Consider the following 15,269-nt stretch of genomic DNA (forward strand, 5'->3'; position numbering starts at 1 on the left):
TTTCACATGATGTAAGTTAGGATGGTGTTGATGTCTTGACTTGCTGAGAGCTGGTGCTGATTGAGTTGCTACTGGTAGCAGAAGAAAAAGGACAGGAGCCAGAGAATGGAAAGAAATGAGCTCCTTTTTTCTTCCCAGTGGAGGCCTATTTTGACCATCTGAGGTGGCAGTACAGTTGAGTAGCTTTCTTCAGATACAATCTATAAGGGATCACCACATCTACCGAGTCAGTTAAATTTTTATATTACACTTAATTATTGTTGTATTGCTGGTAATTTATCCCCACAAACATGTTAGTATTTGCTGCTTGAGAATGTCTTAGCTGTGACACAAGACATCCCTTAGAAGCTGAGTCTCAGCCTCATGCACGTGAGCTCAGGTGTACGGGAAGTGGGGAGGGGGAAATGAAAAGGTAAATCAGCTCTTTGAATTAAAAAGGAAGCCTTATAAGTTGAGGTGAGGCTTTGTTGTATCTACTAGGAACAGGATTTGGGCTCACAGTGCTTTTGCTTAGATTTATTTTTATCAGTGTCACAAAAGTTTAGATTTTTGTACTGATTCATGGTAAGCTGAAATAAGAGGTTTTAATATTCAGACACTGTACTGTGGCCTTTTCTTAGTTTCAGCACTGATAAATCTGTCTACCTTAAACTAAAATTCAAAACAACTAAAATCATGTTGAGTGATTAGTTACGGAATTATTTTTTTTTAAAAATTCACTAGAGTGATGGTGATTATGTGAGTCAAAGTTTTGTAACAGAAATTACCATAAAATGTGTTAATGTGTATTGCCATTTTTAATGCACTAAGGAAGGAATAATTTCCAAGGCAATGGGTTGGTTCATGGGAGTGGATCAGCCGGAGGTTGGAGGCCGACTAGGGCACAGCGATCATGAAATAATCTCTATTCTTAGAGAGGTCAAGAGAGAGCTAAGCAAGACTGACATCCTGGACTTCAGAAGGGCTGACTTTGTCTTGCTTAGGCACCTGCTTGAAAGGATCCCCTGGGAGACTCTCCTGAAGGGTATAGGGGCCCAAGAAGGCTGGGCACTCTTTAAGAAGGAAGTGTTAATGGCTCAGGAGCAGGCGGTCCCCAGGTGCTGTAAGAGAAGCCGACGCCAGAGAAGACCACCCTGGCTGAACAGGGAGCTTTGGCTTCAACTCAGGGAGAAAAGGAAAGTTTACAGCCTTTGGAAGAAGGGGCTAGCCACACACAGTGATTACAAAGAGGCTGTGAGGGTATGCAGGGTGGAAATCAGAAGGGCTAAAGCCCAGCTGGAAATTATTTTGGCCTCTTCAATCAAGGATAAAAATAAAAGTTTCTATAAGTATGTCAGTACAAAAGAAAGTCCAGGGAGAGTCTCCATCCCCTGCTAAATGCAGGAGGAAATTTGGTAACAAGTGACAAGGGAGAAGGCTGAGGTGCTTAATGCCTTCTGTGCCTCAGTCTTTAATAGCAAGGTTCGTTGTATTGATGAAATCCAGCCTCCACAGCCAGAATATAGAGACTGGGAGGACAATCCCCTGCAATCCAGGAGGAGACAGTCAGTGACCTGCTGCACCACATAGACACACAGAAGTCTATGGGACCGGATGGGATACACCCAAGAGTGCTGAAGGAGCTGGCTGGGGTGCTCGCCAGGCCACTTTCTATTGTTTACGAGCAGTCCTGGCTGACTGGAGAGGTCCCAACTGATTGGAAATTGGCCAATGTGACACCCATCTATAAGAAGGGTCGGAAGGATGATCCAGGAAATTACAGGCCTGTCAGCTTGACTTTGGTGCCCGGGAAGCTGATGGAGCAGCTCATCCTGAGTACCATCATACAGCACATACGGGACATCCAGATGCTCAGGCCCAGTCAGCAGGGGTTTATGAAAGGCAGGTCCTGCCTGACAAACCTGATCTCCTTCTATGACAGGGCAACCTGTTTATTGGATGAGGGAAAGGCTGTGTTTGTAATTTACCTTCACTTTAGTAAGGCTGACACCATTTCCCACAGCATTCTCCTGGCAAAACTGGCTGCTCGAGGTTTGGACAATCGCACACTTCACTGGGTAAAAAACTGGCTGGATGGCCGGGTCCAAAGAGTTGTGGTGAACGGAGTTAAATCCAGTTGGTGGCCGGTCAGGAGTGGTGTCCCCCAGGACTCGGTGTTGGGGCCACTCCTGTTTAACATCTTTATTGATCATCTAGATGAGGGGATCGAGTGCACCCTCAGTCAGTTTGCAGATGACCCCAGGTTGGGTGGGAGTGTTGATCTGCTCGAGGGTAGGGAGGCTCTGCAGAGAGACCTGGACAGGCTGGAGCCATGGGCTGAGGCCAACTGGAGGAGTTTCAATAAGGCCAAATGCCGGGGGCTGCCCTTGGGCCACAACAACCCCCAGCAGCGCTACAGGCTTGGAGAGGAGTGGCTGGAGAGCTGCCAGTCAGAGAGGGACCTGGGGGTGCTGATTGACAGCCCGATGAACAGGAGCCAGCAGTGTGCCCAGGGGGCCAAGAAGGCCAATGGCATCCTGGCTTGTGTCAGCAATAGCGTGGCCAGCAGGGACAGGGAAGGGATCTTACCCCTGTCCTCAGCACTGGTGAGGCCGCACCTCAATTCCTGTGTTCAGTTTTGAGCCCCTCACTACAAAAAGGGCATAGAGTTACTCGAACATAACCAGAAAAGGGCTGCAAAGCTGGTGAAGGGTCTGGAACACATGTCCTATGAGGAGCATCTGAGGGAACTGGGGGTGTTTAGTCTGGAGAAGAAGAGGCTGAGGGGATACCTCATCGACCTCTACAGCTACCTGAAAGGAGGGTACAGAGAGCTGGGTTTGAGCCTCTTTAACCTAGTAATAAGCAACAGGACAAGAGGGAATGGCCTCAAGTTGCACCAGGGAAAGTTCAGACTAGATATTAGGAAGCATTTCTTTACAGAACAGGCTGTTAGGTGTTGGAATGGGCTGCCCAGAGAGGTGGTGGAGTCCCCATCCCTGGGGGTGTTCAAGAGTCGGGTCGATTTGGAGCTTAAAGATTTGCTGTAGGTGGGAACTGTGCTAGGAGAACAGTTGGACTAGATGATCTCCAGGGTCCTTTCCAACCTAGATGATTCTGTGATTCTGTGAGGGAAATACTTCCAGTCAAACTCTGATATAAAATAAAGTGTTTTCTATTTCAGAATATTTTTGGGGGAGCCTTTTTCCCAGTTGTGATTTAGCAAAATTTTACTGGTGTCCTTAAAAATATTAGGTCAATTTCTGTGCAAGTTGTCTGATGTTCTAAAGACCATCATATAAATGCCTTCACACCTGCATTTGGCAATGTGTTAATTTGCAGATTTGCATATTTACATCAGGAAGACCTTAATCAGAGGATGTATTAGAAATACACGGCCTTGTAGCTTCACTATCATACTAACCAAAGGAGACATCCTTATAAACAAAATGAGAGAAAAGCAATCATTTTAGAGAGAAACTTCAGTTGTTTTGGCAAACTAATATGTGGTCTATTTTCAGATGTTTCACTGTGTGCTTTTGCTTTACAACCTTATGAACAGATGAACTAAAATTACCTTTCTTCTTACGCCTAGAAGTTTGTTGGCTGGTGTTACCTGGTGATGACTTCAGTGTTCACAAAGTTACACTTCTTTTATTATATGGATGTGGTTGAATATAAACTCTGTACTTTCACTTCTTCCATTTTGATTTTCTTGTAGACATTTCAGCAGTCTTCTCTACAGCAGAAAAGTAAAAAGAAGAACAAAGGTAAAAATTAAATTTGTTTTCATGTGTTGGTAGGAGGGGAATTGCCAACATTAATATTTATGGTATTGCAATATCTGAGGAACTAGAACTTGTAAGCTCCAATCCAATGTTTAGTTCACTTGATCATGTTGAGAAGGTGTTAGTCCATTAGTCTCATAGTTTCCTAATGATCCTCTACCTGCATATATCTGTTGTTGTCTTTTTTTTCAATATTTAGACTAGCCTCTTCGGGGCCAGGGCTGTTTTTTCCAGCTGTGTGCATGTAATGACTTACTGCAGCCCTTGCTTATTACCTAAGATGTCAGGTAATTTATATTATAGTAAATTGTCCTCCTTTGATTTAAAAGTACAAAGGCCTTAAGAACTGTTTAGTTGAAAAAGGAGCTGTAAAGAGAGGTTTCTGAATACCTGTGATGTACTTACATAGTTGTATTTGGCAGCCAAGTGTGAAAGTACATGAATTTATATGCTGTGTGCTTTAATCTGATGGGAAATATTTGTTGAAAATGACAAATAACCATTTATCTTATTTTTAAATATCTTGCCTTCTTTATCTCTGTGTCTTCTCTTTCTCTGTTGCCTTTTTTTTTGTTTGTTTTTTTTTTTTTTAGTCTTACCCGTAAAATATGAGCTCTGTGAGGTGCTAAACATGGTTTGGTTTGATTTTTAACTTATGGTGCCTTGCGTAGACTTTGGTCAAAATAGAATGCTTATAATAATTTATTCATAGCAAATTGAGGTTGAAATTTTAATTTCATTTTCTTAAGCAAATATATAGTGCTGTCTGGCTAGCTGTCTTGTTGATTTAGTGTACAAGTCAAATGCTTTCACATCAACTTGTCATTTTCAGCTCCTATTCCTGGTAAAAGCAAAAGACGGATCTCATGTAAAGATCTTGGTCGAGGAGACTGTGAAGGCTGGCTTTGGAAAAAGAAAGATGCCAAGAGTTATTTCTCTCAGAAATGGAAAAAATACTGGTTTGTCCTAAAGGATACATCACTGTATTGGTATATCAATGAAGAGGTAAGCATCTGCGCTCACTGTCTCAACATATACCCTGTGTAGTGCTGTTGTCATGATTTAGTAGGAAGCCAGTGCTTTGAGTGCTTATATATATGAACATACTGAAGTTAATATTAGCTGCCTGACTAAATTGCCATTAAAGTCTGGAGATATTTGATCCTTCAAATACACCTTTTACTACAAGGAGAAATAACACAACTTTCTTGTGTCCTGCTCTCACCAGTTTAGAATAAATCTATACTCAAACTCTTTAAAGGGAAAAAATAGTTATTTAATCCCATCACTCAGCTTTAGTCATGGGAATGTAAACTTTATAATGATGTACTGCCTGGTGTTCCTCATTTATCTGTGCTAGTCAAATCACAAAACCTCTGGCAATTAAGAAAGATGTTTTGTTTTCCTCAGTTGTCTTCTCCTATCGTTTCTTCTTTGTAGCTTCTGATATGATTTCAGTCCTCATATATGCTGAGCACTTGAGCTGCCCAACTTAATTGTGTACAGCTTTGATTGTGCAACATGTTCTGCTTTGGTACACATTTATTTATATCAGCTTTAGCAAAAAAAGTTTTTGCCAGTGAGTTAGGAAACTTAATTTTAAACCCTATTTGTCTCATTAGTAAATAGAATTGTATGTTTGTGTTGGAAGGGACCTTAAAGATCATCTAGTTCCACCCCCCTGCCATGGGCAGGTACACCTTCTGCTAGACCAGGTTGCTCAAAGCCCCGTCCAGCCTGGGTTTGAACACTGCCAGGGAGGGGGCAGCCACAGCTTCTCTGGGCAACCTGTGCCAGTGCCTCACCACCCTCACTGTAAAGAATTTCTTCCTTACATCTAATCTAATCTGCCCTCTTTCAGTTTAAAGTCATTACCTTTACCCCTTGTCCTATCACTGCATGTCCTTGTAAAAATCCTCCATATTTCCTATAGGACCCCTTTAGGTACTGGGAGGCCACTATAAAGTCTCCCCAGAGCCTTCTCTTCTCCACACTAAACCACACCAACTCTCTCAGACTGTGTTCAGAGGAGAGGTCCTCCAGTCGCCTTACGATCTTTGTGCCCCTCCTCTCAACCTGCTTGAGCAGGTCCATGTCCTTCTTATGTTGGGGGCCCCAGAGCTGGACACAGTACTCCAGGTGGGATCTTAGGAAAGCAGAGTAGAGGGGGAGAATCACCATCCTTGACCTGCTGGCTACACTTCTCTTGATGCAGCCCAGCATACAGTTGGCTTTCTGGGCTGCAAGCACGCATGGCTGGGTCATGTTGAGCTTTTTGTCAACCAACACTCCCAAAGTCTTCTCTTTAGGGCTACTCTAAATCCATCGCCCAGCCTGTATTTGTGCATGGGATTGCCCCGACCCCTGTGCACTTGGCCTTGTTGAATTTCATGAAGTTTGTATGGACCTGCCTCTTGAGCCTGCTGAGATCTCTCTGGATGCCATCTATTCCCTCCAGCATGTTGACTGCACCACACAGCTTGGTGTCATCAGCAAACTTGCTGAGGGTGCACTCAGTCCCACTGTACACGTCACCAACAAAGATGTTAAACAACACCGGTCCCAATAGTGACCCATGAGGAACGCCACTCATCATGGCTTTCCACTTGGACATTGAGCCATTGACTCTTTGAGTGCGACCAGCCAGCCAGTTCCTTATCCACTGAGTGGTCCATCCATCTGTCCAATTTAGGGACAAGGTGCAGGACAGTGTTGAATGCCTTACACAAGTCCAGGTAGATGACGTCAGTTGCTCTTATCTAACAACTGTGTAACCCCTTTGTAAAAGGGGGTTATCCAGTTTTTGTCAGGCACAATTTGCTCTTTGTGAAGCCATGATGGCTGTCACCACTCACCTCCTTATTTTTCAGGTGCTTTAGCATAGTTTCCAGGAGGATCTGCTCTATGTCTTGCACAGAGGTGAGACTGACTGGCCTGTAGTTCCCAAGGTCTTCCTTTTTTCCCTTTTTAAAAATGGGGATTATGTTTCCCCTTTTCCAGTCCATGAACTTTGCCTGATTGCCACAGCTTCTCAAATATGATGGATAGTGGCTTAGCCACTTCATCTGCCAGTTCCCTCAGAACCCATGGATGCATCTTATCAGGTCCCATGGACTTGTGTACCTTCAGGTTCCTTAGATGATCTGATTTGATCTTTTCCTACAGTGGGCAGTTCTTTATTCTCCCAGTCCCTGTCTTTGCCTTCTGTGACTTGGGTGGTGTGGCTGGAGCACTTACCAGTGAAGACTGAGGCAAAAAAATATCCTGAGATAAAATCATTGCCAATGTGTGGACTCACTCAGTCCTGATCTTGGTCTTTTAATCACTGCAAGCATTTGTACATAACCTTTTTAAAATACTATGATCCTCAACTTTTCTGTGTGTAGACAGAAAGCAAGTTGTTCCACAGAGTTACTGAAGCCTGTTTTTCCACAGACTTAGCCCATTTGCACCTTGATCCCAGCTTCGGATCAGTAACCCTAACTCCCTCCACTCCATCCTCCCTCCTCAAGGTCAACTACAAGGTCTTCATCAGGGTGGTAATTCATATCTACAAGTATGATGCCTGGTCACCAGCCATGGCCAAAGCGCATGTGAAACGAGTGAATCGTGCCTTATTTTCCTATGGAGATGGGAGTGGTCTGAGGTCCTCTGTTTCTCCCCTGTCCCAAGTTTCCCTGTTACTTGCTGAGACTTGTTAAGACCTCAGCCGCCTCACTAAAGTATCTGTAATCACCAATAGAATCACACGCTGGTGGGGGGAGCCTCAGTGGCAGATGGACAGACAAGAAAACATGCTTTTGCCAAAATTTGATTTCCTTAGGCAACCATTCAAAAAAGAAATAGCAAGATTATTCTACACAGTATCCTTTTGATTTTAAAATACCTGCTAATGCAGAACCTGTTACAATCTTATACCTTCCACAGACCCACTCTAGTTCCACTTCTATATGCTGATTTTTGTCTTGTCTTTATTTATTTTTAAGAAAGCATATAGTCATATGGACTGTATAGGAATAACCATTTAATAATCATGTATAACCATGGAGAGTCTGAGAAAAATATGTAATTCTGTGGAATTCCTTAACATACATTTGTGTTTTCTGCAGCTTCACTTTCATGATCCTGTATTAATTTCTCATGCAAAGTTATGAGCAATTAAATAAGAGAGTCTGTGTTACTGATATATTAATGGCTTAAAATAATGCTTTCAACTTTTGAAAAGACAGTCTCAAGGGAGATGAAATATCTCATAAAATAAACTATTCACAAGTCTTTAGAGGAGAGAGAAGGAAGGTCAGATGTCCTCTCCTGAGTGTTGGAGAGAGATGAAAGTAGCTGAAGATATGTCATGCCTCTTAGCTGTGATATCATATCAAGATGGTAAGCAGCACACACTGAAATTGCTTTTTTCCCTATTTCTTACAGTAGACTGCATTTCTCCTTACTAATTAGTCGATCTTCCCCCAAAATTAACTAATAACAATAACTAATTGCCTGAATACATTTGGTCATTTTGTATATTTTCAAATGCTGCTTCAACTGTGAAACTGTTTGAGAAAACTGGGTATTCAAAACTGTATTTTACACCAAGGGAACTGTCTTACTACTTTGGCAAAAGTCCCAGTGACTTCTGTGGGAGGTTTGTCAGAGCAGAGTGTACATAAGTATTCCTTATATAAGGAGCAGGCAAGGGAAAATATCTAAGTTTTCAGTGTGGTGGGGTTTTTTTCTGACACCTTAACAAGTAACATCTAGACCTATCTTTGCAGGATGAAAAAGCAGAAGGATTCATCAGTCTACCTGAATTTAAAATTGACAGAGCCAGTGAATGCCGCAAGAAATAGTAAGTATGCTCAAAAATAATTCAGTGGTACAATAGAAGAAGTGGAACAAAGGACAAGGTTTTCCCTTAAAACAATGACATAATGGACTTCATTACAATGCCTTTACCATGAATCACAGGGCTTGACTAAAACAAAATAAATTAAGAGCAAGAAGGTTGTTTGGCTGCTTATGACACTTTATGTTCCTAGTTTTCCTTTCTTCTTTTGTTTCCTTCCTGTTTTGGAAAGTATTTTTGTTTGTTGGAAGTTGGAGTGTGTGTGTATGACAATTTAAGCTCAATAAAGAGCTTTAAGCATAGTAGAGACCATCCAAATAAAAAAGTCCCCTAGTTCATGGTCAGGCATCAATCTTTAATGTAACTCTAAATGAGTTAGCATCATCTCAAAGTTTGCTGACACAGTGTATCGATTCTGAGGCAGAGTGAAAAAAATGCCACTGATTTGCTGTATTTTTGAGGTATGACCTAAAGGTCTCAAATTACTTTTCTTCTCACCTAGCTGTGTGTGCTGTCATTCTTATTTAGATGCAAATTCAAGCATATGTAGCAGTGTAACAAACGCATGCTCCTGCAGAGGCATTTTTAGAGTTATTGTTGAAAACTTTTTGCATTGCCTTCTAATGTTTTTTACTATTCTTTTAAGTTTATCAGGACTGTGGAATCACTGAAATTTGTACAGAAAAGCAATTGCAAAAGTAAAATTATATGATTTGTAGTACATACAGTTCTAAAGAACGCACTGACCTTGTATCATCAATTGATCTACATGTCTCTTCAGGATGAACTTTCATGATGGTCTCAAAGGGCAGAAAATGAAAACTGTATTTAAAAAAAAAGGAGATATCTCTGCTTGGGCTTATTGTCCTGTGTCCTTGGGATACGTTGCTGAAGTGCTTCATTTTTTGCTGGTTTTATTGGGGCATCAGCATAAAGTCAGTTGATATTTCTCAGAATTGCACCCTGCTTGCTTAAATTGGTTTTTTAGTTGATTCGGTATCTACTGGATAGTAGAAGATAAAATGTGGCTATTAGAATTCCTTGCTTGGGTGACAGATAAAGAAAAGAATCCAGACAACTGATGCTGTAACAATTTTAAGAAGTCAAGTTTTGGGTCTCAGTAACTTGATGATGTCTTTCTAAACTGAGCAGATGTCACTGTACATCTGCTTTCACTCGCATAACATTGTGTCACACTTTAATGCATCAGAGGAATTCTTTTTGTCTCGATTTTACATTACCTTCATTAGCAGTAACTTTCCTGGATATCAATTTCATATCTCTGGTTTCTTAAAACCTATTTTCATATATTTTCATATATGTACACACACACAGACATATACATTGGAAATTCATTGTGTCTCAGAAAAATGTTGATGATGTTGTTCATGTATTATGTTTTTAGTTTTCTGTATTTTCTTTGGGACTGTTAAACATTTTTGCTCTTATTTTAAGAGGGACCTTCAGGCTATTCTCAAAAATTATTCTTCTGTACTGTGAATTATTAATTACTTTCAGATGCATTTCCTGGATCTTCAAGTACTTCACCATAAATCATTATCCAATATAGTTAGAAAATTCTTTCTAGTAATTTATTTCATATTATGTATAAAATACAGTCATTCTCTCAGCCCAGTCATGTTGATTTCTTTGGTGGAAAGAAAAGAAGAGATGTAATTACCCATTGCTTAGAATGACCTCAAAAATACGGTGTTAATTTATAACAGCTTTTCAGAAGTCAATCAGAGCATCACTTTTTTCTGCTTGAAACACAGACATTAGAGCTAAAGGTAATGTCTAGGTCACTGGGATGTAAGAAATCACTAGGACTGAGAGTTTTTCTGTTGTATCAAATAAATTGTTCAGTCAATTTTCTGTTCAGAAAAAATTGACACCTCTAGATATATCAGCAAAATTACCTAATACATAAAATTATATTCTTAACTGGTTAACCTTATCCAGATACACTACACTGCAAGTGATTGTTGAACAATATTTATGCACATATGAATCAAGCATTATTTAGAAAGGGGTGGTTGAAGAGCACTTGTTGAAATCTGGCACAGTCCTAAAAGTTGTGTGTTTGTATGCTGTTTGGGGGCATCTAACAACTCAGGAAATCTGAACTCATCTCATTCTTTGGTGACCACACTATCTTATTTTTTTAAAAAAAGAGATGTACCATTACATTTTTATAATTATGGTTTTTCTCTACAGTGCATTCAAAGCCTGCCATCCTAAGATCAAAAGTTTTTATTTTGCTGCTGAACATCTAGATGATATGAACAGGTAAGGAAATCTAGGAAACTTCAAGTAACTGTTCTGTAAATGTGACACTTCTTGAAGATAGTGATAACACAGTGATAGTAAATTATATGTTAATCTAAAAAGTTAAGTTTAATAGCTGAAGAAGTAAGTGCTCAGTAGCATTGTTTGCTGAAGTGGCTGCATGTGGAGGGAATGAGAATCTGGAGAAAGGTTTAAAGCAGTCACTGATCTTCTGTCAGTCTTTAAAAAGGAGATAGAGATTACTGAGAAAGAATTTTGAAGATTTTTAACATACATGTTGAAGTGAAATTTTGGTTGTATTGAATTTGGTGGGGAAAATTTCAGCAACTCAAAAGAACAAGTACTTAAGTCTTTGTTCTTTGGATACTGAGTTTTACTGTGTCTCTTTTAGGCCACGTGTGATTTTTTCAGAAAAATGATTGAGATTTCAGCACAAAATAACCACAGTTTCTTTTAATTCATTTGAATGGTAAACTTAAAACATGGATCTTATGTTTATTCAAATATCTGGTGTTTTATTTCATTTATTTTCACAGCATAAACTGAAATTAATTCAGTTCAGAATAACATGCCATTTTCATCATATGACAGAGGACACAAAAAAAAATCTATTATTGCAACCTATCTTAGATAATATCTGTGGACATCCTCGCTGAGCAAAATTGCTTTTAAAACAGAAAAAAAAAAAATATTAAATTCAGCCATAGAACTGTTAGTAAGTGCTATAATCATGGTTTAATCTCTGCCGTGTGTACTAGATTCAGCTACCTGGCAGAGCCACCTTCATGGTACTGCCAGTTCTTTACTGCTAATATTTAACTGCAAAAGTATGCCAATACTTTACTATGCTTGCTTTCATTTAGAAACAGCTGTCAACATTTCTTCAAAAGTTCATGCATGACTAAGGCTCACTTCAAAAGTCTATTCTCAATTAGAAAACTTAAAACCTTTTTATTTTTTTGTAAAATTTTAGGCTTGCCTTTCATTGATAATTCTGTCAAACCAGGCAATGCAATTTACAAACAGAATAATGGCATTGTCTATTTGGCTTATCCTTAACTACAGCAGTAGATAAATCATGTCAGCAGGTCTTCAGTCAGTATGACAAGGCACCTTGTTTCTAAGGATAAAAATTTTTATAACTGTTCAGTAATCAGGAAGTGGCAGCAAATATGCATCAATTGTTTAAAAATATATTGCACAGTCTAAAAACTCAAGAACTGAAAAATCTTTGACTTCCCAACACAAGCAGTCTTTTTATGATATTTTGAAGTGCTTATTAATTCATTTTAAATGAGCTTGACCAATTTTTGATCTGAGTTATACACATGTAAATTTAAAGGAACTATGTCAGGCTCTGTAGAATTATTTGAAGTTATTACATCTGAGTTGCCATCAGAGTCTCACCAAATAATTTTATTTTTTCTCTTTGTTTAATGTATTAGAACAAGTAGTCCACTTTCACAGAGATTGAATTAACTCTATATATTGAAAATAAAAGAGTAAGCTACTGAAAAATAATCTTTCAAATGCAAAGATAATAAAATACTGTCTAAAATCATTTTGTAGCCTAGTGAAGTCAAATATAGAATCAAATTTTTAAGTTAAATTAAGACTGGTTTGATAAATTTCTCGGGTTTTCCGTTAGGTTTCTGACATACATTTTAATTATGTTTCATGCAGTCATTTCAGTTCTGTTTATACTTGAAGCAGAAGAAACAAAAGTAGAAAACTGCTAAGGCACAGTAGAACTAAAAGTTCAAAATGGTTCAATTTCTTCATACCTTGTATAAAATGATTCAGTTTGATTTTTTTAAAAAAAAAAAAAAGTCTATGCAGGATATGAAGTCTTTGTGTGTATCTACTCACATAAAATGAGTATTTTAATCTTGGGTAACTGTCACTATTCAAATCTTCTTATGACTTTCATGGCTATGCCACACCAGTATGCTGGTAAGGAGTCTGAAGAACTATGATCACTGAACTTCATTGTTGTGGGATCTGAAGTTCCTTTCATCTGCATGACTGCACCATCAAGTGTTCTTTATACCCATATAACATGCTTAGTCTGGGTGAGAAGGACAAAGTATCCTTTATTGATGCAAAATACTGGTTTGCTAGTATAAGTGTATAGTCATACAAACATTTTCACAGAATCACAGAATCGTCTAGGTTGGAAAAGACCTTGAAGATCATCCAGTCCAACCATTAACCTCACACTGACAGTTCCCAACTACACCAGATCCCTCAGCGCTATGTTGACCCGACTCTTAAGCACCTCCAGGGATGGGGACTCCACCACCTCCCTGTGCAGCCCATTCCAATGCCTAACAACCCATTCTGTAAAGAAATACTTCCTAATATCCAGTCTAAACCTTCCCTGGCACAACTTCAGGCCATTCCCTCTTGTCATATTGCCTATTGGTTAAAGAGGCTCCTCCCCAGCTCTCTGCAGCCTCCTTTCAGTCTCTCCTCAGCCTCCTCTTCTCCAGACTAAACACCCCCAGTTCCCTCAGACGCTCCCCGTACAACCTGTGCTCCAGACCCTTCACCATCTTCGTTGCCCTTCTCTGGACACGCTCAAGTCATTCAATGTCCTTTTTGTAGTGAGGGGCCCAAAACTGAACACAGGAATCGAGGTGCAGCCTCACCAGTGCCAAGTACAGGGGTAAGATTCATTCCCTGTCCCTGCTGGCCACGCTATTGCTGACACAAGCCAGGATGCCATTGGCCTTCTTGGCCCCCTGGGCACACTGCTGGCTCCTGTTCAGCCGACTGTCAATCGGCACCCCCAGGCTCTGACTGGCAGCTCTCCAGCCACTCCTCCCCAAGCCTGTAGCGCTGCTGGGAAATTCATTGTTATTCCCATAACTTGCTTGGAAATTCATTGTTATTCGCATTCCAAGAGTATTGAGATGTAGAAGGCAGTCCATATCTTTCTACTTGGTGATACTATACATAACTTTATTTTGATTTTCCATGGTAATTGTGCCTGCTGCCTTATGGACTGTTTGTTCTTTACTCAAAAACTGTGATCATCAGCTCAGAGGCAAATGCTTCATTTTCAGGACTGACCAACTTAATACTTAAAATACTCTTATTCTTCCTTTTTATTCCAAAATAATAGTCAGTAACTTCATGCAAAATATTTGTTTGAAAATTTCTTTGACCTGCTTTAACTGAGCTCTCTTCTTTCTCTTTTATTGACATAAGAGGTTTTTTCCTTAGTGCAGTTCTATGATCAAGAAGAAAGACAACAAGTCAGCTTGTAGTATTAGTGCATGAGAAATGTCTCTGGAAGATTTCAGTGAAGAAGGCTTCTAAAAATTCTCCTGTATTATCCACAGGCCTCTTCATTCCATTTAAATCGCAGTTGGGTACTTATAGACGCTGTAAGGTATCCATATTCCCATATAGCAAGTTCATCCTATATCCTTGAGCTTTATGATTGAGGGCAATTTGACACCCTGCTTTGACTAAAAGTATTGCATCTACCTGGGGGATGAGATAAGATAGAAAAATGTTTCCTACTCTTCTGTAAGAGTGTCAGTACTGTGCATTCTTCTTTGCAAAAGTTATAGGTCTACAGAAAGATAGGGTTTTTTGAATCTGATCTATGCGTTATAAAATTGTTTTAACAAAATACTGACAAGAAACATATGTGATATTCTTGAAAAAAAAAAAAAGAAAATGTAGATGATTGCTGCAACTATAGTGCTACTGTATTTCTTGTCATACCTAATGAATAGATTTTATAATTCTCACACGAAAATTAAAAGCTGCATTTGCAGTAAGGAAGGAGTATAGTCTTGGCCTCTAAAAGTTACAGTGGCTGCCAGGACACAGCACACCATAGGGAAGAAAGATTTAAATCTTCCCATATCCTAGGGCTTTTAATATTCATAGTAAGGAATATTGTATAACTGTACACTTTGAACTTTTGTCCCCAGTGCATTGCAAAGTGGGCATGTTCTCTTCCATTTTGCTGGAGATCTTAACATTTCCCTGTGATACAAGCCCAGTTCATTGGATTTCTTACACTATTCTGACTTCAACAACCATAACTCTAGCCATGCTTTATTAAAATAATACTAATTCTCTAACCATACCCATTCTAACTATATCTGAAGAAGCTTTAACAGTCATATATCAGAAAATATGAAGAAGTTTCAGTACGATTCTTTTAGTTTCTGAACTAGCAAACTGCTAAAAAGCCATGGTTTTTAATGGTTTACAACCACATCAGTACCTTCTCATTCACCCTACAGGCATTGCAGGTGATATTCCAAACCATGACACAGATCATGACCTGCAGAAAATCATTAAATGTGAAGTCAGTCTACTGTCTCTTTCTGACTGGTACACATTTC

The 15,269-nt window shown here is 39.5% G+C and overlaps 1 protein-coding gene across 1 annotated transcript in view; it reads left to right on the forward strand.

The window, feature by feature from the left end:
* Positions 1 to 15,269, forward strand: part of CNKSR2 (connector enhancer of kinase suppressor of Ras 2) — a 196,807-nt gene that overhangs the window by 121,491 nt on the left and 60,047 nt on the right. The window contains exons 14-17 of the mRNA XM_026846267.1: positions 3,701 to 3,749; positions 4,600 to 4,772; positions 8,540 to 8,613; positions 10,828 to 10,899. Of these exons, the coding sequence (XP_026702068.1) occupies positions 3,701 to 3,749; positions 4,600 to 4,772; positions 8,540 to 8,613; positions 10,828 to 10,899 (368 nt within the window). The remainder of the gene's footprint in view (positions 1 to 3,700; positions 3,750 to 4,599; positions 4,773 to 8,539; positions 8,614 to 10,827; positions 10,900 to 15,269) is intronic.

The sequence above is a fragment of the Athene cunicularia genome (genome assembly GCF_003259725.1).
Source record: "Athene cunicularia isolate RWA chromosome 1 unlocalized genomic scaffold, athCun1 chr1_part1, whole genome shotgun sequence".
NCBI classification, from domain to species: domain Eukaryota; kingdom Metazoa; phylum Chordata; class Aves; order Strigiformes; family Strigidae; genus Athene; species Athene cunicularia.